We start from the raw sequence: 25,959 nt of genomic DNA, 5'->3' as shown, positions 1-25,959 counted from the left end.
GAGTGGGTGGCCAGTTGCCCTGCCTGTGCAACTTGGTGCTCTTGTGGGCAGCTTTCTCCAGCTGACATGGTGCTGCGGAGGAGCAGTGTGGGGTCCCGGGAAATGCTGGTGCTGACTCAGGCCACCCATCTCCCTCCTGATAAAGAGAAGGCAAGTCCGTGGCTACAACACGGCAGGGCTGCCTGCCTGCTAAAAAAATGTACTAGCAAGTGCAGGGGTGTGGAATGCATGTAGTCTATAGCATTAACCTAAGCTTTTGCTTATCGGTTAATCAGTTAATCAACTACACTTTTACATCCCTACAATAAATATATTACCAACTCAATAGTCCATCCTGGCTACAGAGGTATTCTTATTCCTCTGGTGTTTCAGCTTTAATGTTCTTAAACCTTGAATCCCATGCCTCCCTCTTCTCTCACCCCAAAGTGCGCAGAAGAATTCTGGGGAGAATAACATTAACTATCTAATTAGCATCATCCTGGGATACTGTGATTCCAAGAGAGCAACTGCTCTGCATACAAACCTTTTCCAAATAGGCAGGGTAAAATCCACTCTTACAAGATCTATCATTTTTGTCAACTTCTCCATTGTCCACACTAAAAATGAGTATCCTGTCAAAAGTAGTGAAGTTCAAGAGGCAGGTGATAAAATCATGTCACCTTTTTTTAGATGAAGGTAGGCTTCCTGACTCCTTCCCCTCAGTTTACAGAACACTGATCTTCTCTTGACCTATAAATTATACCAAACTCACAAGAGTAACTCTAGAACAGCAACTTCTTCTTTTCAGCCCCAAAACATAGCAACTAAACAGGTATGTACTCTGTCCCCCACCAGCCCTTTTCCAATCCATCTGTGTCTGAGATTCTCTTGCCTGGTCAACCTCCCTATGGTCATAGATCTGTTGAGCCAGTTCCTTTGAATAGACAGTGGTGGCAAAGATCCTGTAGAGAGCTGTTAAAGTGTACCAGCAACAGAAAGCTAAGCTGGCATGCTTTCTTGAAATTGCTCATCTCTTCCATATCAGATGGATCAGCTTGTGGTTATTGGCAGCTACGTGGAGACATGCCTGCTTGCAGGAAAGACATGAAAAGAGAAATTGAAAGAATGATCACATAGGTCATAAATGTTCAGGAATTTTTTTCTGATTCTGAGAAGTGACCTCTTAAAACAAAGCCAGTGTAGCTCCTCCTTACTCAACATACATAATTGATATGTATCCAGTTATGCCTGTTTACTGCATTGAAAGATGGGTTTTTAATACTTCACTCGTTTGTGCAGTGTAGAGCAGAGACAACAGATGAGGACGTTGAATTCAGCTTAAAAACTCAAAAAAAAGTTGATTACCTTAACTTTTTTTTATTCTGGAGAGATTACAAGCAATGTGACTGACTCTCTGAAGGAAGGAGGAACATATTAATTGGGGAAACAAGACTGATTTTTTTTTTTAGTTTGAATAAGATTAATTTGCAGTACATAAAGCACATAATATTAATGATTATTCTTGCAAGTTTGAGACAGATGTTTAATTTTGTGTGGGGATATGGAGTGACTTGATGACTTAAGAAAAAATACTGTTTACACTTTAGCAGTACATGGCACATGTTTGTGAAGTTGGGAAGGTATCAGTAAAACAAGTCTTCACTTTTTTTTCTTCAGACAGCAGCTGCAACTAACAGTGTTATGACAGTTACTACTGTAAAACCTCCAGGGACTGGAACACCTGTAAAGCTTCCTGTTTCAGGACCACCTGCACCATCTGTCTCCCAACAAGCAACCTCTGTCAAAGGAGAGGGCACAACAGTAGCACAGCCCAACACTTCCACAGTAAGGCAAACAAGTAGTTTAAAATATCACTGTATCTAAGCTTCTGAGGTTGAAAGTCAGTGCAGTGTGTAACTTTCCTTCACTTCCACAACCAGGAAATGCTAGAGAACGTGAAGAAATGCAAGAATTTTCTTGCAACGTTAATAAAGCTGGCATCTAGTGGGCCTCAAGCCCCAGAAATGGGACAGAATGTGAAGAATCTGGTACAGCATCTGTTGGTAAGACACTTTTTTTAAATTCAAAGTCTTCTTGTATCAGTATTTAATATTTAAGGTATTACTTTGCAAAGCGCTTTGCATAAGTTAGCTTATTCTTTTTATCTCCCTCTCCTCTGCTATCACTATTTGTTTTTTCTGTTCAAGTTAAATTCATAAACAGTGCTTAGGTTGTTAAGTGAGGCACTCTAAAACTAAGAAAACGCATGGGAAATCTGAACTCTGGCAACCTTAATTTTGCCCCTTTGTGCATATGAATTATTCAGGCTTTAATTAGATGATCATGTGCAATTTTTTTACACAACCTTTTTGCTTCATTCACTGTACTGAACTAATCAACTGTCAAAGTATCATAAATTAGTGTGTATAACCCGCACCCAGGCATAAACTACAGTTTTTCCTGAATGTGTAAAAAGTTTTAGATAACCTGCAGACGTGTATAATCCGCGGGTTATATTCACTACTTTAAGGTAATTACATATACCTGCTACCAGTGAAGGGAATGTAAAGCGCAGTGCAGGTGAGCTGGCCAGCCTGCGGGTGGGAGCCGCACTTGTAGCCAGGCTCTGCGCAGCCACAGCCAGGCGCAACCCACCCTCAACAGAACTGAGTAGGCAGCGTAGTCAAGTAAAAAAATAAACTTGTATACCCCACAGACATGTATATCCCGTGGGGGGAGGGGGGGTTGTAAAAACATGTATAATCCACGGGTTATATACGCTAAAAGATGGTAATCTGACAGTGCTAGCATATGGGATTGAGGGTTAAACTCACTTGGTTTCAGATTCTCCCTGATAGAAGCCTTCATACATTTGACTTGTGGATGGATAGGTTCTTCCCTGCGTCATCTCATTCCATACTCCGTTAGTTGCATTTTCTTTTAATTTTCTCTTGTTTTCTATGACTTATTTGTAGTTGCTTACTTTCACTCTGCTCTTATGGTCCTACCTTAGAAACTAGATACCTCCATTGGTGGCACTGGAAATCTGGTTTACATTGGGGAGGTAAAATATTAAATGATCAATCAATAACCATTAGTCTTATTGTTAATATATTGCTGCTAACATTAAAGCAGATTGGTGACAGCCCCGGGATCCTAATCCCTGTGGTGTGGTGCTCTTGTAAAGTGGTTAACTGTTCAGAGATGAAATAAAGGAAACTAATACAATATTTCACTTAACTACTATGACATCAGTGAGTATTAAAAATCATATGAATAAAACTATTTGGGAACTCTGATATTCAAGAACTTTGTAGTCTTTGGAATTCCAATAAAATGGGATTTTTTCTCTTTCCTTTTAGGTATAATTTGAAATTATTTCTATTTATGGTTGGATCAACTTCATATAAAAGGTTTTCCTTATTCTCTTTAGGAAGCAAAAATTGAACCAGAAGAATTTACAAAAAAGCTCTATGTAGAACTCAAGTCTTCTCCGCAACCATATCTGGTTCCTTTCCTTAAGGTATGTTTGTGTAGTGGCTCTCAAATTTGTAGTAGTTACACTTTAAAAAAGAAAATCTTTTGCAATATGAGTCTGAAATTATATCAATGACTAATCTATTAAGTCACATCTATAGCAAACTTAGTGAGCAGAAAATATGCCAGTGTTGTCTTTGTTAACCACTTCCTTACTAATCCCTTTCTTCTGATTGTTGCATCCCACTTCCAACATCACAGCTTGTAGCATTTGGTCCAAAATAAGAATGTTAAGGAGTAGTTGACTAGTCACTCTCCCTCCCCCCGCCTTGCTGCCTCTTATCTGATAGGCAGCAAAGAGGTTGGGGGAAGAGAGGATACTTCAAAGCGGCAGTGCCACACGGAGCCCAGGATCAGCTGGGGACTGCCCAGCTGACCCCGGGTTCCGCACGGCATTTCCACAGAATCTGGCATCAGCTGGGGGAGTCCCCCGCTGATCCCAGGCTCCATGCAGATGCTTCCGCTTTGAAATGCACAAGAGTCCCCAAAGCTGGTATGCCCACGTGCATCCCGGAGTCTGCGGGACTTTCCTCTTGCCCCAGGCTGTATGCCAAATTGCAACTTTGATATGTACAAGAGCCCCCTGTGGGGCTCTTGTACATTTCAAATGAGGAATACGGAAGTGCCTATCAACTAGTTGAGTAGTCAATGGAAATTCCATCAATTACTCGACTAGTAAATTAATCGATATTTAATATCCTTAGTCCAAAACTTATACTTTGAGGCTTGGGGTTTTTTTGTTGTAAAAAAATCTGCGATCAGTAGAGCTTTTGGAAAAAAAAAAGTTATAAAAAGTTAGTTCCTTAATATGCGGTTATAAGGCTTGAAATCCATTGCTGTGTTAAGAACCTGATAGTAAAATGAAGTCATTTCTGTTTCATTATCTGAGCAGCAAGAAATGAAAAAGAAACTGAGCACAAATAGTTGCAAATCAGACAGATGTGTAAATTCATTCACTGTTAATCTAAAGTGTTAACAGAGCGATACTTGTTTACAAAACTTTCCAAATTTGCCATCTTCTGGGGGGAGGGCCTTTGGGCTAATGCATGATAGTCTTTTTGATGAAATAGCTGTGACTTTGCTGCTCGAAGGAAGTAAGTTAATCTTACCCCTGCCTAGGGCTCCCACTATCTTACTGCTATCAGGTAGGGGACCTCTATCACAAATGATAAAAAAAGTAGTAAAAAAAGCTGCAGAACTGAACTTCAGTGAAGGACATGGGTACTCTACTGAAGAAGCTACAAGAAAAATATACACTCTTTCAGTTCACTTACCAAAGTGCTTACAGATCCAGTTTTCAGGGAATGAAACAATAATACATCTAGCCAAGAAAACTAACCGATATAAAACATGCTCCCTTCTTACAGAACTAATGTAGATCATCCCAGAGCTTATGTTTTTGCTGATACAATGCTAGAAGCTGTTCTTACTATACTTAGCACTAATTCGTGGGGAATCGTATTGCAGTTGTTCTAAAACTTAATACCCAGGCAAACATAGTGAAAGTTGTAATCCACACATTGCAGAGCTGAATAAAGTTGCACATTTAGGTATTTCTCATGGAATAATAGTAACAGTGCTATAGTTAAAAAGTGAGTACTGTCTGTCTTTAGGTTCCTTTGCTATCTATAGTTAAACTACGGGTTGGACCTCCCTGGTCCAGCACCCGCAGGATCTGTCTGGTCCTGGACGAGGGAGTTGGCCTAACCAGGGAAATTCAGGCCTCCGGGCTCTTGAGGGGTGCCAGCCTCCCCGCAGACTCCGCCAGTCTCATGGGTCCTGTTGGCAGGCTCTGCAACCTCTGCCACTGGGAGTCCAGGGGCTCTTTGGTCCGGCAACATCCATAGTCCTGCCAGACCATGGATGTTGCTGGACCACACTGTTCCGGACCAGAAAGGTTCAACCTGTATGAGCTGGAAAAAAAATTTTTTGCACAGGAATGGTCCAACCAGGGTACTACAACCAGGAAAAAAAGTCCAGGACAATTCCCTAACCTCATTCAGCCAATTTGATCTAAAGCCTGATAGTAATTTTTTTTTATTAGCAGTGAATCATGTTCTCCCAAGGGATTCATTCTATTATAAGGCAAAGATCTGACTTAAGTAGTAGTCAGTGAACACCTGCACCACTCATGAAAACAATTCTCTCTGCACAGCTGTACACAGAGGCACTTGTATCCAAAGCTATTGTGTGCATGAAACTTCACAGAAATATATCTGCTCACCTAGTATAGACATAGTACAGAGCAAAGATCTCTCAGCCTAGGAGAGAACAGCAATGTGGCAGAACTGGGTTAGGCCGTGAGAGGATTGCCACTTCTGTTTCTCCAGCATATTCTACTACTATGCAAACTTCATTGGATAGTAACTTTAGTTCTTTAAACTAAGGTAATCTGTCAACTATTGAGCTAATATCTTTCAATAGTAATGCTCTGTCAGGGCTGTTTCCCACTCTGGCACTCTGAGTGCAGAAGATGGGGGCCCACAAGAGACCTTAAATACCTTGCCTCTATAGGCTCTGCTTACAAAAACTCCCCGGAGTCACAGATTCACTGACTTTTTTGGGGGCTGGCGGGGGGGGGGGGGTGATAAGTTTATTTCACTAAGTGAACCCAGGAAGAAAGCACTTGGACTTCTTCCAGAGGGGTACCCCTAGACTCCTTTGCCACAAGAGAGCTTGAAAACAGAGACAACTGCAACCTCTGGTAGCTGACCTCTTAGTCTGAGGCATGCAGTCTGAGGCAGGCATACAGACAGACCTCCTCTTTCTTTCCAGGACACACGACTCAAATCGTTGCCTTAAAAGAGGCGATTTTCTTAAAACAAAGATAGACGTGATAAAGCATACTTAGTTGCTAGGTGTTACAAAGTAACTGAGTGAAATAAATTAAAACAGAACATCTCTTAGTGAATGGGGAGGGAAGGCATAGGTTTACACAGAAAAGTGTAACCAAACAACCAAAACAAAGAAAAATACCCTGATCACGACTAAATATACACTTTTCACTGTACTAATGATCCATGTCAATCTGTATTTCAAGGTCCAGTTCATTCCCACAACCAATATTTCTTATAGGCACGGTAATTCTGATTACAACATCTGCTTCTTCCAGTCTTTTACTTAGAAAACACAAAGGAAGAGCAGACCAGGTATCTGTATCCAATTCAGATTTCAGCTCTGTATCTCATTGGTTCTTCTGGCCCTTGCTAACTACCTAAGTTTAACCTTTTAGTCACTGAGTGCTGGCTAGCACTCCTCTTATCCATCACATCCTCGAACTTCTTGTCAGTAAGCTTACCGATTTCAGTCAGTGCCACTGTATAGTGCTTAATGTAAAACTTGGCATTTGTGAGCTTAAGTAATACCATTTTAAAATTTACACTGAATAGTGATGTAATGCGGCTTTGAAACTTTACTATGCAGAAGAAAAATGCTGCTTTACCTTTATTTTTTAATACTGTAGTTTACTATCAACACAGTACTGCACTGTTTCCTTTTTTTGTCTCTGTTGCTGCCTGATGGCACACTTCCAGTTCCAAATGAGGTGTATGGTTGACTGGTCAGTTTGTATCTCTGCTATTGGTAATGTTGAAGTTCTACTGTATATAAATTCTCACTTCATAGCTTATGAAATGAACATAGCATGATAACTGAAACGAGCACTTTAACTGCATATAGGTTGGTCTCTGATGCAAAACTTACTTGTGTGAAAGCTTGAAAAAGGTTAATTAGCTGACATGCCAACCATGACTTTGCAGCCAGTATAAACCAGGCTTATGCGGATGAAATCCTGTGGATCATAACTAGTTAAACGATGATGAATAACATTTGATTTGGTGAGAAGTACTCAGTGGTCTGTAAACTGACACACAATCTAAAGCAATTCTTAACATTCATGTTCAAACACAGTAAACCTTTGTCATGGATACAAGCTGTTTCTAGTTTCTTATCCTATTTGAGGTGTTATTTTTTTTGTTACTTAAAAGCATAGATTTTTATCTAAGTTTAGACATTCTTAATGTGTAACATACAAAAATGTTTTCATTGCTAACCTTTTTTCCTCTTCAGTATAGATATAAGCAACACTGACATATAGACTAGATACTTTTTTTCTTTAATCTTCAAGAAGTCCACAGCTGGAATGCCTTTAAATCTCCTTGTAATGTAACTTTTAACTTATGTATGTTACATAGCTGAAAGTTTGGAGGGTCTTCCTTTAGCTATTAAATTTAGACTCATTGGTTTAAGTAGCTGTCAGCCGACGGTCAGGGTGGGTGGGTGTGTGTGTGTGTGTGTGTGTGTTTCCGAGAAAAGGTTTAACATCCGTGTCTTTACTGCTAGGACCGGGGTCCCATCACAGAGGGTGGCCAGCAGGCCAACAGACGCCCCGTTATATAGGAAGAGCTTATTACACCTTAGATTTTAGCTGCTAGAACACAGGGGTTCCTTCGCAGCGGGCAGCCTAGGAAAGGCTGAAAAGGTGCCCTAACGGATCTTGTCACCTGGGAGTGACACAGATCCAAATGCCCAAGCTCTCCCTATGTCTGTCCCTTTATGACCGGCTGAAGTTCTTTTAAATTGTGCTTGGTTCTGTTACAGCAACTGGAGGAGTCAGGTTAAAGCTTAAACAGTTACAGGTTTATTAAAAGACTTACAAAAGCATATGGTTACAATGGCTATTGTTCTATTTCTTAAATGCTAGCGCGCATGTATGTATGTATGTATGTATGTCTTAAAAATGATTACAGGAAAAAGGTAAAGATAGAAAATAGAAATAATGGTACTAAGTGACTTAATCTTTAAAGAGCTCTAACACTATGTATATATATACTTAAGCAAAGGACCACATCCAGGTACAATTTTTACCCCTTTCTGTGCCTCTCGACTCCAGCGTGTCAGGCCAGGGCCGGTCTCTCAATTCCTAGGAAAGACGAATACGAGGTGGGCGTCCCCTCTGGAACCTCGGGAGATCGAACACCTAACCCGACCAGCAGATAGATGGTAGATTGACACTCAGATAAAATGTGCTGCTGAACCCATCTATATACCCCTGGGGGCCCGTATCCTCTTTCTTATCTAAGATGCTGAATTGTACTGGTCCATTTTGTGGCGCCAGTTCTTACAAGCAAGTTTCAAGTTAATTTACACTTGCAAGAAAGATAACTAAATTGTGAATACTAGACATTTTTTTACTGGGCGAGAGATTCCTCCCCCCGCGGATGGATGTGTGTTCGTATCAATATGGGTTTCAGTCAAGGGCACTCCTTGGCAGCCTCTTGGTCAGCAATTGGCGTATCTCTGTTTACAGCCATTCACGGTCACACAGCCTGGGCCTTCTGCTCTGTGTGCCCTGGATGCTCCAGGCAAGCAAAAATGGATGTTACAAGGGGGGTTCCTGTCTGGCTACAGTAGTCTATGAAGAAAACTCTGTAGATCTTTTGGATCATCCTAGCCACTGAAACCTCAAACATTATAGCCAGCAAAAGGTGAAAACTAGCCATACATCTCAGTTTGTTCATATTGTCCTTTTGTTACAGCTAGAGCTTATCTATACTTAATTATCCTGTTATGTTTACAATATATTAGCAAAATTAAAGCAGCAATCTCGACTCTGTGGATGTAGTTAGTACTAGTATACTGCTGTGTATATTTCTATAGCTTTCCTCCAAACACACACGCTCTGGCTCCCTCATCTGGAAAAAGCTATGAAGTATAAGGCCCCTCTGTACAGATAGTGGCATCTACATTAGTGCTTTTGCCAGTGTAACAATGTTGGCAAAAATCAACCCTAACTAATCCAAGGAATGTCAATAAAACTTACTCTTAGGGTGTGTCTACACAGCAGGGCGCAAAACTCAAATTAAGCTATGCAACTTCATCTATGTCAATTGCATAGCTGAAGTTGAAATAGCTTAATTTGGCTTTTGGTGCTGCCTACACAACAGAAAGTCGAAGGAAGAACACTCTTCCTTTGACTTCCTTTACTCCTCGTAAAATGGAACTTATAGGAGTCAGAGTAAGAAGTCCTCCAGCTCACCATTATTTCAAAATAATGGCTTGCAATGTAGACGTGCTCTTTGTTATTTTGGAATAACATCAGTTATTGCAAAATAACGCTGCTGTGTAGACGTACCTTTAGTGAGCAAGACTATGCATTATGATGGGAGGGAGAACTCAAAGCAAATAAACCTAAGATGCTAAAGATATATAATCATTGAAGACAGAAAGCATATTGAAACATTAGACCTTATTATAGGGCAATAATTGTAACAAAGAATAATAATGCCCCCTGAATGCTGATTAAAGCTTAAGTGAATGCTTTACAACATTCGTTTTTTTAAAAAGGAAAAACAATTTGTAAATAGAATAGAGCAAAACCTGAAGTACTTTAACTAAATGATGAAGCTTGCTAATATGCGAACGTGGAAGCATATATTAAGAGTTGCATAATTAGGTGATCCCTTAGAAAGAGAAACTTCCACCGACTGCTCTCTTTGAAGTTCTCATTAAAAGTTTTGTGGAGATTTACTAAGAAGGCTTAACAGAATCTAATTTAGGAAATCTGAACCAAATACACCAGCCAACAACGCAGATAATGCATTATTCAGATTCAAAATTAAATGTAACTCTAAGTCAGAGTAAAGCTTTTTGTCCAATAATTTGGGAGAATAAAGAATGGTAGGGCTATTCTCTTCCAGGATGAAATTAAAATTTTAGTGGCTCCCAGAATTTTATAAACGATTAATATGTTATAAATGACATTTCATATACAAACAATATCAGAAATGGACTGGATAGGCATATTTCAATGCAGGAAGCATGAAACTACCTTAGTGAGTCACCCGTATTTAATCTTATAGATTGTCAGAGAATTTTGCTTTTGTGTGAATATAATACATTTATTTAATAGAATAAACACAATGCCAGAATTAGCTGCTTTTTTTAAACAAAGATCAAAAGAATATAATTATATTATTCTCATTGTGAAACATGGATTGCAGCCTAGTTACTAAATGAAAGGTAACTAATTAAAAGGAAACTTAATTAATTGAATATCAGATGGGGTTTATTCCATGGAGGAAAGCAGTGAATAACTTCTGACTATTGCACATTATATGCTGTAACTATAGCATTATGCATGCTGTTTTGTTTTGACAGGAGTTGTATGTAATTCTGAAAAATAACTCGTCTTCAAGATTCACTTTGAAAATCAGTTGAAAAGTAATACAGTTCTTATACTTGTGTAAGGTATTCACAGTATTCTGATCAACTGCTTTTTTTTCTCTTTTTTCCTAGAAAAGTATGCTTGCCTTACGGCAGCTAATGCCCAATGCTCAAAGTTTTATCCAGCAGTGTGTGCAGCAGCAGGCTCCAATCCAAGCAGTTGTTTCTACCTGTATCTCGACAGCCCCAACTTCCTCCACAGTAGTGACCACCTCAGCTCTGGCAACAACCTCTCTTCAGCCCGTAAAACCAGTCCTTGCTTCTGCAGTGGTCACAGGTGCTCAGACTGTCAAGCCAGTTCCTTCCACTATACGGGTGACAACAGCAGCTGCCCCCCTCCAGACTGTTAAGCCAGTGTCAGCCCCTTTTCAACCTGCAAATCCAGTCCACATGTCTGCAGTGGCCACAACCTCTCTCCAGGCTGTGAAACCTATCTTTGCATCTCCGGTAGCAACCACAACGACAACCCCTCTTCAGTCTTTGAAATCTGTCATTGGGACACCTATCAGTATTAAAATTACACAGCCCAAATCTACTGTTGCACAATCCGTCCATGCTCAACAGGCAGTTAGAGTAAAACAGCTGGTAAGATTCAACTTTCCTCTGCCTTTGTTTTCAAATCAAAAAGCACAATCTTAGATCTGAAGTTGCATAAGTGTGTAGGTAAGTGTATTCTTCCCTTGGTTAATGGGCTACTTCAGGTTTTCCCGAGACATTGTTCTATTATGCTTGATACATTTAATATATTGCCTCTAAGTATTATGGTTTGCAGCTGTTTTAGCAAGTAGGGTAGAGCGATTGTAGTGATGAAGACACCTTACTGTTGACGAACTTTATAATTCAAAAATTTGGGTGTGGAATAGTTGTACTGAACAGATTTTATTCTGAGCTTAATGTTTGTTTCAGTATCTGATCTTGCAAGGTGTGCTGAGAATGCTCCTAATGAGATTGAGGGGAAGAGTGTCTGCTCCTGACTTAATGCGATCATGGTTATTCCAGGTGACCCACTGCAAAAAGAGGAAGATTTTTTTTCTATAGCAGGAATAATAAATCCCAGTGTAGCTGTAGCTGAGTGCCCTAATAGGTGTTCTGCCAATACTGTCAACTTGGTGGCAGAGCTACAAAGGAACAGCCTATGGAGATAGGACTTCATCTCTTCTAATGTGACATCTTCTGTCTTGGGCTTTCCCTAGGAATATTGATGTGTGGATTCCTGTTTACTGGGGACTGATGGGAAATCTGCAAGCTAACTCATGTAGAAATGCATAGTGGTTTTCAGAGCTAAGTGGCTAACCCGCTTAAAGACATAAGTTCACTACTTTTATATTATCAAAGAAACTCAACTAATGATCAAAGAATGACATTTAATGTGAGATTCACTGTATCTTAAGTTTCTTGTTCTGCCCTGGGTCTTTAACAATGTGTGTGTTCTGTGTTGTTTTTTTTAAGAGCAGTGTAAATGTTTGATGTAAACTATCCAGTGTGATATCATTTGTTAAAACTGGCAGTACCTTAAAGACTAACAAAACATGTAGATGGTGGTCTGAGCTTTCGTGAGCACAACCCACTTCTTCAGATGACAGGAGTGTAGAAGACCCGATCCAAGAATAAATAAGGGAAGGAGGGAAGGGGACGGAGGAGAGAATGAAAAAAGGAGGAATAAGGGTGGGGAGGAGGAAGAAAAAGAGACAGTGAGCAGGCTGGCACATTATCTTCCACATGTCAGTGACTTAACCATTAGCACCTTCATTGGTTGGTTGGCTGGTTTTTATCAGCCTCTTGTAACTATTTAGTCTTTAAGGTACAACTAGACTATTTGTTGTTTTTTAGTTTTTCCTGTTAGTCTAACTCTGCTACCCCTCTGAAGCTTTTGATCATTTGTTAAGTTAATATTGAGACTGTCTCCTTTTCTCAAGAATATTAACTAAGGAGAAGCCTAAGAAATGTGCATCACGGGTGCCCTGAATACAGGGGCATTTAGAGGCTAATTTATCTAGCTGCTTAGGGTGCTCACTTGAGATACAAGAGACCTAGATTCAGTTCCTCCCTCTGCTTGATGTAGCACAGGGATTGGAGCTTCTATTCCTTCTTGGTGAATGCCCTAACCATGGGGCTGCAATGTATTTGAGGGTGTAGAGACTTTCAATATTGGCTGTTAAAGCTGCTCGGTTTCTTAAGCATTAAATATTTAATTGATTAAGGAGTTCAACTTGTGTCCCCTACTTCCCAGGTGAGTGCCTTACCCATGGTGTATTCATTCATTCATTAACTCATAATACCCATATGAGGTGACATTATCCCTCTCTTGGTAATTGAGGGTAGGCAGGGGCAGGGTCTTTAATCCCAGAGACTAAACTGTTTGCCCAACTATTTACTCATCAAGAAGTCATGTTACATCCAGCACGGACTTTGAGTTCCTGTCCATATGTAGTGCTCAGACCTCTAGATTCTGGCTATTTCCAAGATCTGGCCCTTCTTGAGAGGTGAATAGGTGAAGTTAGCCTATTGCCTTTTAACTTGGCCATTTCAATGGCTTCTACTAAGCGGCCAAGCTGTTTGAGATATGGCGGGATATGATAGAGGTCTATACAATCGTGACTGGTGTGGAAACAGTGAATAAGTAAATAACTTTTCCTAATTCCCACAATATAAGAACTAGTGGTCACCAAATGAAATTAATAGGCAGCAGGTTTAAAACAAACAAAAGGAAGTTTTTCTTTGCTCAGAGCACGGTCAACCTGTGGAACTCCTTGCCAGAGGATGCAGTGAAGACTAGAACTTTTAACAGGGTTAAAAAAGAGCTAGATAGATTCATGGAGGTTAGGTCCATCAATGGTTATTAGCCAGGATGGGTAAGAGTGATGTTCCTAGCCTCTGTCTGGAAATGGATGACAGGAGAGGGGTCATGTGAGGATTACCTGTTGTGTTCTTTCCCTCTGGGGCATCTGGGATTGGCCGCTGTCAACAGACAGGATACTGGGCTAGATGGGACCTTTGGTCTGACCCAGTTTGGCTGTTCTTATGATCCCTTAAACAATCCCCTGATGAGCAGGGCCTGGTTTTCCCTGTCCGGATAAAATGAAATTCCCCTGAAATAAAACAGTTGTGAAAAATAAACAATTTCACGGGGCTCTGTATATTGATTTTATTTCCTACTTTGCCAGCTTCTCCTCTGGCAGCCATTCTGCTGACCAGGACATGAAGGAACACAGTCCCTTGCAGGACCTTGCAGATGCTAAAAACAGGGATACAGCTTCTTAGAATGCTAATGTATATTTTCAGTCCTTCCAGCAACTGATGTTTCTGAAGCTTGTCATTAAGACTGCTTAAATGGCTAACAGGATTGTTACCCATTCTTCCTCTCCCCACAATAGCCTTTCCCCTCCTCCACCTGTTCTGGTGCCCTTGCTTCTGGTCAATTGATCCATTCTCTTCAGCTTCTTCTGCCCCATCCTGATTTGTTACATCAGCTCTTTCAGATGCAACACTATTCTTATTAACTGTGCTTTTTCTGAAAGACTCTTTTACTGCATTTTTGTCCTGCTATCCACTACTCCTTACCTGTCAGGTTGAGAGGGTTTGAGAGCCCGTTTTTTTTTTGTCTTTTGTCTGAGTTTTATTGTCCACCTTGCTGCTCTGAGTGTACTCGCTGTCGCCCTGCTAGCATGGGACATTCATTCCCAGGTGCAGTGTAGACTTAACCTCTATTTTAGAGAAATCTTACTATTTGTGCTTGAATTTATTTGTTTTTTTTAATAATTTCTAATCCATGTCCTCTGCAAAGATGTATATTAGAAGCTGCAAGACAGATTCCATTGGCAAAGAAAGCTGCATTCACAGAGTAATACAACTCATTGTGTGCTTGTCAGACTTCATCAACTGCTCTGAGTGACAGGAAACAGTGGTGTATCTCTGGAAAACCATTTGTATGTGGCTTTTGAAAAGTCAAGTCTCATGTAGGTGCTGTTAATGTAGCATTGAATCATGCTAACTGGGTTTTGTTTAAGTGTATTAACAACAAAAATGCCCCTAAAGAGAACCAAAACCTAAGAATTGCTATACTGGCTTCCTTTTTAATCAATGTGATAGTTTAAATCCAAATAGTAACAAGTTCATTGAATTATATGGTATTCAAACAAATGGTTCTAATATGGCAATTTAAAATAGGCAACATATCTATGGGTGATATGTCTGTTTAACACTCCAAACAAGTTAGTGTTAACTACAAATTTTAAAGACTGGTAGCTTACTTGTCCTGTCAAGAAAAGTATATGCAAACTTTCATGAACATGATGTATTTCTTAAGGTGAAAGCTAGACATGCATGCATGCCCCCAAGCAGTTTTGGTTGAATGAGCATGTTGATAGGATTCATGTCTTGCTGTATTTTAGCTCTTTCCATGTTTGATATTGGGGATACTCTTTCCAGGTAGTCCAGCAGCCATCAGGAAGCATCGTAAAACAAGTGGCCACACTTCCACAAACAGCAACGCTGACTCTCCAGAAACCTGGTGAAAAAAGGAGTCCCTTAAATGCACTAATTCAAACTAACCAGGTTCCTGCAGGTAGGGCTGGACATCTATTTTTGGGGATGTTTGTTTTAAACAGAGAGGTGGGCAAAGGACTTCATTGTAACATTACATATTGTAGAAGAAGGCTATTGAGGGGATAAGGGGAATAATGCCAGTCAATTATGGTAAAATTATATGGATGTCTTTGGTAGCTGCTTGGAACTATGCACTCAGAGCTTTGGGAGTACTCTATGCATCATCTTTCCTGTTGAGAAAATATTTCACTAAAAGATAAGTAGTTTTTACTATTGAGTACTCAAAGTATGCCCATTCTAGTAAATTGGTGTTTCTATGAACTCTTTTGATGTTTCATCGTGCTAAGTGTACTTCTGAGTGTAGAAGTAATTTGATGTATAATTTACTAAATTTTGTGTTCAGTTTTGTCTCGGCTAGCTCATTCCCGCAGAGAGTTGTGTGACCTGTGTAGGTTAGTGATAAGATGGTGGAACACTGTTGCATTAAGGGGGATAACCTATTAGTTTGTTAGCTTTGCAAAGTATGTAAGATATAGTAATTTTGAATGTCTGCTTTCCAAATGGATATAATTGGTTTTTCAGTCTGCAAAAAAACCTATTGTTTAGAATATGTATTAAATAAACAGGCATCTCTATTTTTTTTATTTTGTATTTCATTGTGGCATGTTGATGTTTTTAGGTTCCTTTCTGAAACAAATTACACTGCCAGGAAACAAAATTCTGTCGCTTCAAGCATCTCCTGTTCAGAAAAATAAAATAAAAGAGAATGGAACAACATCCTTCAGGTAAAAAATAAACAAAGTTGGAAATTTGTGTGGCTGTAGGAAACAAGACTTCAACAAAAGGAGCAGACAGCAGTATAGATATGGGGAATGATGCCTCAGTAAATAATTTAGAGATTTCTGATGGATGTTTTCATCTCTTAATGATGGGGTAGAGGAGAAGAACCTAAAAACATTGACTTGAAAATTGAGGGGCTTGTCTTAATTGTATGGGAATTGTACTGCTAGGTCTGGGCTTTTATCAGCAGTTATTACCATTGTATGTTAATGATGCTTTTATAGTGAGGATGCATGTCAATGTTTTGCCTGATGAAATCAGCATTAAGTAGTCTATTGCACTGTTACCTTTTATTAAAAACTCTAGTGGGAGGTTAACCTAAAGACCTCTGCTCAATCCAAACAGCCAGATACCACTGAATTATAATTTGATCTGTAGTGGTAACCTCCTAATGCAGCTGGGGACTTGAATGGCATCTTTTATTACCTCCTCCTAGATATTTGCTCCTTTTAGGTAGAGGTAAAAGTCTCTGGCTAAAGCTCTGACAGTAGCGGGCAGCACAATATCTGGCCCTTTAGATCACTAGAATCCTTGAAGATTTTAGGCCCGGTAACTCATTAAATTTCAGAAATCTGTTTTCCTCTTGGAAAGTGAGCATTGGAACGGATGTGGAGACAGAAGCTGCCAAATTCAGTTCCACTTCTGACTTAAATTAGAGTTGTGCCTAGGCTTCAAGAGGGACTGCAGAGGGCTTCCTCTGATTCTGTTCCTGCCTATTTGATTACTGAAAGTACAAGGTACCAGAGGGAGGCTCTGGACCCTGGCTGGTCTGAGCAGCCTCTCCACTCCCCACCCAGTGACTAGGAATCTTTTCTCTAGCCGTGCCTGCAGGGATCAGCTGTCACCAGCCTGGTGGCTGTGCAGGGAGCCCTCTGCTGTCATACCTCTGCTCCCTCCCTTCTATGACCAGTGGTCTGCAGAAGAGCCATTCAACAGTAAGGTGGCCTTCCTCATGGCTGGGACTCTCTGTTCTGTGTTATGAATTGCTGTATTGGCCGAATACCTTCCTTATTCTGCATTTTGGAATTTGGGTAATATGAAGGTTTAGATAATAGGATTTCTGAAAGTTGTGAGTATATGGTATATAGCAGTGGCCCCTATTTTTACAATTGAGTGCCCTGGAAACTAGTGCATATGGCTTTCAAAAAAAAAACCAAACCCTGAACACTTTTTTTTTTGCCAAATAAAATCTCCAATTTTAATGTCAGCACTTCCCTTTTCTTTTTTTCCCTATTACTTTGTCATTCTAGGCCACTAAAGAGTTCTTGCAGAATATATATACAAATATATACAAATAGCTCTATAGATATTTTTTTACAGTATACTGACCGCATTCCGTTTACAAAAGCAATCTTCCCCAAATACTTATGTGGAAAGATGGGCCTTACCACTTACCTGAAAGGATAATACATTTTGGCCCCCTCAAACAAAGGGTGAGAGCAAGACACCGTCTCAGAACACACTGCTGACAGATGTCTCTGCATCTAGTAGTGGTCTCACTCCCACTCTAAGAGTGCTTGTGGAATTCTTGCCCACTCTTCACTTTGTATCATCTTTTCTACCAACTTTATCAGTCTCATCTGGATAGAATTTAAAGGCCATATGCTTATTCTGATTAGTAATCCAGGGTCAATATAATGTAAGGTAAGTATACCTTTCTAGCCTTCCTCTTCTCCCTTCTGTAAAATGGAGTACATAAAATATTGAATGAGAGGAAAACAGATCTTGTCAAACACCAGAGGGTGCCAGACACTCACTTTTCATCTAACACATTCAAGTTGACACAGCGAAGTACCTCTACGTTGCATGACTTTCATTTCAATTTAATACCTGTTGTGAGAATCTCAACCTAACTTCAAGAAGAGATGAGCAAAGAAAAGGGGTATAGGTGCCTCTTTTTTTTTTCAGGGATTCAGCACCAGACCTCCTAGTAAGAAGTGTTCAGAGAAATTACTATGGAACAGCATTGTTGTTATACAGATGTCATGCAAGTCTCCCAGAGTAACCACTACATGGAATAACTTGAAAATACTTCAGGACGATAGCCAGAATCTAACCTCTATTGGCTATATTGTGTGCATGCCTTTAATTTTACATTGGAGTTCATTACATAATGCCGTACTTGAAATAAATGAGTAGAATGTATCTCAAACTAGTAACTGGTAGGATTATTCAGAGAAATTGATATTTTCAGGTTGAAATTGATTAGTAGAGCTACGGTACATGAGGAAGCATGATGTAACTTATCCACATATTCAGTTAGTCCCTTGAGCACTAAACTACAAGTTAAGAAAAAGGGTAATTTGGATTAAGTAGTATGAAGTGTTATCACAGATGCAAGTCTTTCTGTAGAACCCATCCGTGAAAGATCTCAGCCAAATTTCAGCATGAACTTCAGTTAAGTCCTCTGGTGGCTTAGTGTATATGCTGTATTTGTAGGTACATTGACTACATAACCTCCTTTACAGGCTGATCATGGAGTAGTGGTAATTATACCACAGTGGGATCACAGACTTAAACTGCAGCCAAAGATTCTGTGGTCATTAGGAAGAGGGGGTTTGGAGTGAATTTGTGAAGATCAATTAGCACTCAATTACCATGCATTCAAGGCCTAATTTGCACATTTCCTGAAAGATTAAGAATTGTATTCTGCTAATACATTATGAATACTCTCTTGAAATTGCTCAGCCACTACTGATGGGTAGAGGGAGGAAATGGTCAGTGGTGATTTTAGTTTTAAATTTCACTGGTCACTAACTGTTTTGATAATCATGGGCTTTAGTCCTTTTTTAATGCATTGAATTGGTTTAAAAGTTTCAGCCACTTAAGAATAAATTAAATGGGCTTGAGTATCTATTAGTCTTTTTCCCTAAACAAATTATGTAAAAATTGCCTAGCTATAAAAGTAAACAAATGAAAAGGGTCAGAAACTGCATTTATATTGAAGATATACAATTGAACCTCAGTTATGAACACTAGAGTTATGAGCTGACGAGTCAACTACATACTCATTTGTAATGAGAAGTACACATTTAGGCAACAACAGACACCCCAAAAAAGCAAATACAGTACATCACTGTGTTTAAAGTAAACTACTAGTAAAAATGGAAAAATTTTAAAAAGGGTTTGACAAGGTAAGGAAACTGTTTCTGTTCTTGTTCCGTTTAAGTTCAGAGTTAAAATCAGCATTTTTCTTTTTGCATAGTCAAGTTTCAAGCTGCAGTAAGTCAATGTTTGGTGGTAAACTTTTGAAAGAACAGCCATAATGTTTTATTCAGAGTTACAAACATTTCAGAACGATGAACAACTTCCATTCATGAGTTATTTGTAACTTTTAGGTTCTACTGTAGTAGACTGTTTGCCCACTGATGCATAGGGATGATTATACATAGGTAATTTAACTGGTCACCAAAATGAAAGACTGTTTCAGGATGTGATGGAAAGAACAAGGCATAACAAAATAACAATTGGTTTCCTGTCTGGTAGAGATGAAGATGACATCAATGATGTGACTTCTATGGCTGGAGTCAACTTAAGTGAAGAAAATGCATGCATCTTGGCAACGAACTCTGAAGTAGTTGGTACGCTGATCCGATCTTGTACAGATGAAACATTTCTCTCCTCGGAGGCTTTGCAAAAGAAGATCTTAGACATAGGTGAGACCAAGCATTTGTAATTGACATTAATGCTCGCATTTAACAATTGTCAAACTTATTTTTTCTAAAAAAGACTGCACTGTAATCTCATACTGAATTCATAAATTTCTATTTAGTCTGGAAAAGAAGACAGCTATTCTTCACTTGAACTTTCCATCAGGAAATCTGTCCTAAACATTTTTGGGTGGGCCTTAAAAACAAACTCTGTAGGATAACCTAAAGAAAAAATTAGATAAAACTTAACTCCAGCAGTAGCAATGGCACTGCTTCTGTTCATTTACCTTTTAAATTATGATTATGAATTGTAATGGGTATTGAACACTATCAGTTACCCACAGGCATATTGGAACAGAATATTGGATAGGCGTCTTTCTACCGATGCAATCCCTAACATCTAACGTGGGGAAAGTATGAATTATTGTTAACCCAGTGGCAGATATCAGGCTCTGAAGTCTCACTATTTAATATGTATTTCTTACACAAGTGTTACAGATTCTTTTCATGTGATCAGAAGGAAACCCATACTAGCCAATACAAACAGATCTGTTTAGTAGGAAGGTGACCTCTTCCAACATACTCCTTTTTTTCAGTATCTTCAGGGCTCTTGATATCTTGAAAGCTCTTTCAGGAATAGCAGTTGTGTTCGTGCATTGATGCTAAAATGACTGCGTTTCCTTCAGTCCTCTTCTTCAGACCATTTTTGCTTCAACGCCTGCAAGAATTCAGCTCACATTTTAAAAAGCTGGGTTGAGGGCAGTTGCACCAAGTCTATGCTTTAAGTATGTATTTTTACTTGTGTATTTATGAATAATATAGGGAGCATATACTAAGAATGCATATATTTAAAAACTTGATTGTGTCCCTCCTTCAACCTTGTTTGCTGCTCAGAACGGAGGCTAGGTCTAGACTACACTCTTATCAGAAAAAACTATGCAAATTGTGCTACACAATTTGTGTAGTTTTTTCTGATTGCTTTTCTAGAAGAGGCTTTTTTGCCATTTGGTCCCATCTAAATGGGGCCAAAATGGTGGAAAAGCCTCCTCTTTTGGAGGAGCCCCTATTCCTCAGAGAACATAGAGCTATACAGGGCTCCCTGAAAGAGTGCGTTTGCTCTTCCACAAAAATAATTGGAAGAGCAAACTCATTCCCTGGACACAGCAGAGTTTATCCAGTATCCCGGAAAAACCCACCAGTTTAGAAGTACCCAGAGAGAGCACATTTGTACAACACCTAGCAGAATGAGGTCTTACTCCAGATTATCTCTATTGGATGCTCTTATGAACTGATGAGAGAACCATTTTTTTTAAAACAAAGTATTTCCTTGTTCGTTTTTTTTGCTGCTTAGTCTCTACCTGCTCAGGTTGTCTTAATAAAATACTAAGGTTTTACAGTAAACACTTTCAAAAAATAGCATTTGTGTAAGTGTCCATAACTCGTGTTACAGAGGTCCAATTACACGATTAGTCTCAGTTGAATTGTACTGTATTTCTATACCCTTAGTCTTTTATGTAATATCTATGTAATAGTCATCTATGTAATATCTTTACACAGAATACTTGAACGAATTAATTTGTACAAATGTTCTGTGTAAAGTATGCTTAGTGTGGAAATGCTGTTTACAGCATAAAAATCTAACTAAGTTAATAACCGAACTTTATACTTTTCTCATCCCTGAAATGTATGTCAGAAAAGCAGTGCTGATAATTGAAATGAAAAAGCATAATCTATAGGCAGTGTGAATTTAATAAGTATCTTGGAAGCAGTGCTCCTGTGGGTCAGGAAATAGATACTGGAAGGAAACTTTTTTGTTAATATTGCAAAGATCTGTCCTATTATGCAGAATGTAGACAAAGGGGTACAATAAAGGCTGAATCTGCAACCTTTGATAGTTCCTGATTTGAGTATTTAACGACACAATTTTAACATGACACATTTTATAAATGAAAGCTATCTTCTAGTTCATATTTCCCAATTTTAAATTGAGAGGTCAAGGGAAATATAGCAAGTACTGGTAACTTGACTAGTCAAAAAGTAAATAGAAAGCTAAAGAACAATTCTTTTAAGTGACTTGTAATTTCAAATATTTCAGTATGTATTTTTCACCTCTGCTTTCAGTGGACTAGCTTTCGAAAACTGTCTGATCTAAATTAATGTTGTCCCAAATAAGGTATTGTCTAAAACTGGGCTCCTAGTAATTATTAACCTATAGTCAAAATGTTCATGCAGTTTGACTTTTACTTATAACAACACCATAGGCCTTTTATGAGAACGTAAACAAGAAGAGCCTATATTACCTTGGTGCTACCATTAAATGAAAATAAATAAAAGCATGCAAGTGATTATTTCAAAGTATATGCTATGTTGTTAGCACTTGATTTTTTTAGATAATAATAAATGACATATTGCTCTTTAAACGTACTATTTTGTATTGTAAAATGCGACATTCTTTATGTGGAGGGCAAAAAAAAGCCCTTTGTCTTAACTCGGATATCAGCATTAGCTATCGGTAGCTAAACTAAACTTTTTTTTTTTTTTTTTTTTTTTTTTAATAGAAAGCAATGGTGTCCAGGTACCTACGCACTGACATGTTCATTGAGTCAACCATAGAAATGCTTCTCTTTGGCTATCTGCAACTGTGAGAAGGTTGCAGAGGTGACACTTAGCCTCCGGTGTACAGCTCAAGCAGCTTTGCTCAAAGCTGTCTCCCTTTTTGATAGCAGCTGTTGAAATATAGAGAGAGGCAGAATGGCTCATTGGGGAACATTGGTAACCTGAAAAAAGAGTGCAGCGGTGATGGCATTATTACCCCCAATTGGACTAGATACATATTTACAAAGTTACTACCTTGGGAGTCCGAGGTTAATTTGGTATGTGCTGTTTGGTCAGCAGTAGATGAAAGGAGGCTCTTGTGCCTGGAGTACTCGGCAAAAAACATTATTGAAATAAATGTCATGAGTTGTTAACAAGCAGTGTCTAACAGGGCAAAATGTAATTCTCTGTTTTTTTAATTACTGAAATTAACAGAATATGGCACTAATTTCTACAGCTACTGTTTCTCCCCCTGAACATAAGGCTTGATTTGTGTTCTTATTAACTTTGTCCTATAAATGACCTTGCAAGGAGAATGATTCTAGAGGCTAAGTGAAACAATGTCTATATTTTCTGAAGCTTCAGGCTAAGTTTTATTAATGTAATGTCTAAGATCTTTGAAGTTGTGACTTTACCAGGAAAATCATAATCTCCAAACCTTTATTCGTAATGGGTATGACTTCCAGGGGGAACAGAATACCTGCTGTGCTAATTATTTCAATTATCAGCTACTACTAAAACACGTAATGGATTTTCTCTGCTTCCACAGGTAGAAGGCATGACATTATGGAACCTAACTCTGATGTTGTGAACTTGATCTCCCATGCTACACAGGAGAGATTACGAGGGCTCCTAGAAAAACTGACTGTAATTGCTCAGCATCGAATGACAACCTATAAGGTAGTGAATTTTTTCTTTTAAAGTTTGTCCTCTTCTGCAGTCTTAATAGTAAACCTGTTCTCTATATAAACACATATGTTGTATGCAGGTTTTTAAACTGACCCAAGACTATTTTTCAGGCTTCCTCCTGTTAATGGTGTCTACAGTTAATCCTGATGTTTCCCTTTTTGACATCTTAGCTATGTGTATACAAGTTAAAATATGGATTTAAAAACCCCTAGTTCAACTGTTTCATGTAAATGATATCTTTAGTTAAGTGCCATGAGAGAGGTCCTTGCATTATTGTACCACTTCCAAAAATGAAATGTTTTTCCCCATGGCCACTTGGTCTGCATTGATTTCAGAGATATTAACACTTGCTAGCTTGCCTTTGCTCGTTAGCACTTCAGTGCAGTCTTGAGAGAGTCAGACGGTTGGGGAAGGCGGCTGCTGTTACCCCATGCATCAATAGATTTAAGTTCCAAATGTAGGCCAAATTCTTCCTCTAGCTCACACATGTCATTTCTCCTCTCTGCCCCCTCACTCCCACAAGGACTCTCTGTCTCTGTGTCTCTGTCTCTCTCTGTGTGCCCTCCCCTCACTCCCGCAAGGTATGTGTCTGTGTCTCTCTCCGCCCCCTCACCCAGGGCAGTAGGCGGCTCCCCAGGACTGAGGTGGTAGGCGGGACCCAGTGCATGCCAGCTCCTGGGGAGCTGGCTGCTGCCCTGCGTGTAACCATATAACCTCTGAAATTTTCAGCAGTTACATGGTTAATAAATTACACGACTAGCTAGTGTTGAACAGCAGTAAAAAACCAGGGTTGAATTGTCTTGCTCAACTTTTGTTACTGGTAGTGAAGCATGAGCTTGCAAGAACAGAGCTTGTCTTCCTGATTTCAACTTCTTGGAAAGGCTGGCAGTTGCTTTTAAACTGAACTCATTTCATAGGGAAGTAATTGAAAGACGACAATCATGGAACCTCCCAAGACCATTTTTAGTTGCGTTTCAGATTAAAACCACACTAAGTTGATAGGTAATGCCATAGGCATGGAAATGGAACCTTCTCCACTTAAAAAAGAAAAGAGAAGAAAAAAAGGGGGGAGTGTGTAGCCATGACAACTGCTCTAAATGTAATTACTTTTCTGATAAGGTAGTTCATGTTGTGTTTGCACCTATTATACTATTTTTAGAGGATAAAACATAATAGAGGAGTAGTAATCTTATTACACTGATTTAAAATTAATTACAATTGATGGTGGATTCCTCACATCTTTGTATTTAAATTTTAAAAAATTAGGTATTCATACTTGAACAGATTAATAGCCAGGAAATGTCAGTTTCCAAAATGGACTATTGTGCAGTAGCTTTGTCTGAATGCTCATGTTTAAAGAATGTTCTATGTAAATGTCATGTATGCATTTAAAACAAAACAAAGCGGAGGGAAGGAACTGTTAGCTCCTCCAGGATTCCCATATGGCTGCATTAGGGAAAGATTCCCTCTTTGCTAAACCAACTCTCTCAATCAGCACTGGCTGGAATGATCCTAAAGTAAATCTGAGTTTTCTCTGAATTTTCTACAACAGTGGCCAGTTAATATAGTGCATATGTACATAACGACAGGCCCTAAACATAATTTTCTGAAGGCTTTTCTTAGTCTTGTAGATAACTGAAGGTTATCTTGCAGTGTCAGAATCCTTGCAGTGTCAGAATCCTGCCACTTTATATGGCTGAATTGTTTATAAATGAAGCAACATGTGGGAAGGGCATAACTAGAGAAACTAATAGGAGTGTCAAGTGTCAGAGGGGTAGCCGTGTTAGTCTGAATCGGCAAAAGCGACAAGGAGTCCTGTGGCACCTTATAGACTAACTGAAGTGTAGGAGCATAAGCTTTTGTGGGCAAAGACCCACTTCGTCAGATGTATGTAGTGGAAATATCCAGAGGCAGGTATAAATATGCAGGCCAGAATTAGGCTGGAGATGACGAGGTGGATCCAATCAAGGAGGATGAGGCCCACTTCTAGTAGCTGCTCTGGAGAGCAGAAGCTGCTTTTGTAGTTAGCAAGCCATTCACAGTCTTTGTTTAATCCAGAGTTGATTGCGTCAAACTTGAAGATGAACTGTTTACGCACAGCCCAATACACACCCTGCAGGTGGGATCCACCCACACCCTCCACTGGGAACACACTCCATAATGGCAAGTCAATATAATGGTCTTGTGTTGAGATGCATTTTAGTACTTAAATTCCTGGATTGTCACTGCTCACTAAGAATGCTGTCATATTGAAATTGAGTAATAGTGCATTTTATTAATATCAGCAGAACTGACTTAAATGGGGCCTGTGTGTTGTGTAGTGTTGTCTTAATCTTTGTATTCATGCCTGTCAGTGTGAAAAGTTATTTGCATATATTTGCAACCACACTTAAGTTGTGGCCCTCAGCTAGTGCTGTGAGTATCATTGTGGCCCCAGAGCTTCCGAAGTTGAGTAGCCTTTGTCTATGAGCAACTGGGACATACTGTTCCAGACCAGAAAGATTAAATGGATTGAAATCCAATCTGAAAATAAAATACGGGACTATGTAGCACTTTAAAGACTACTAACAAGATGGTTTATTAGGTGATGAGCTTTCATGGGCCACGAAAGCTCATCACCTAATAAACCATCTTGTTAGACTTCAAAGTGCTACATAGTCCTGTATTTTGTTTCAGCTGC

General features: G+C 39.2%; 1 protein-coding gene across 4 annotated transcripts in view; it reads left to right on the top strand.

Moving 5' to 3' along the window:
* The window catches only part of TAF4B (TATA-box binding protein associated factor 4b), a 121,043-nt gene that overhangs the window by 27,762 nt on the left and 67,322 nt on the right, over positions 1-25,959 (top strand). For all 4 annotated transcript variants that reach the window (XR_012901517.1, XM_075920812.1, XM_075920813.1 and 1 more), the window contains exons 4-11: positions 1,657-1,824; positions 1,920-2,042; positions 3,413-3,502; positions 10,813-11,325; positions 15,169-15,304; positions 15,965-16,070; positions 19,612-19,781; positions 23,140-23,270. Coding sequence is in view for 3 of the 4 variants with exons in the window: in XM_075920812.1 (XP_075776927.1) it covers positions 1,657-1,824; positions 1,920-2,042; positions 3,413-3,502; positions 10,813-11,325; positions 15,169-15,304; positions 15,965-16,070; positions 19,612-19,781; positions 23,140-23,270 (1,437 nt within the window). In the remaining variant the exon portion in view is untranslated. The remainder of the gene's footprint in view (positions 1-1,656; positions 1,825-1,919; positions 2,043-3,412; positions 3,503-10,812; positions 11,326-15,168; positions 15,305-15,964; positions 16,071-19,611; positions 19,782-23,139; positions 23,271-25,959) is intronic.

This window comes from Pelodiscus sinensis, chromosome 2, assembly GCF_049634645.1.
Source record: "Pelodiscus sinensis isolate JC-2024 chromosome 2, ASM4963464v1, whole genome shotgun sequence".
Taxonomy (NCBI): domain Eukaryota; kingdom Metazoa; phylum Chordata; order Testudines; family Trionychidae; genus Pelodiscus; species Pelodiscus sinensis.
This window is presented reverse-complemented; position numbering and strand designations above follow the sequence as displayed.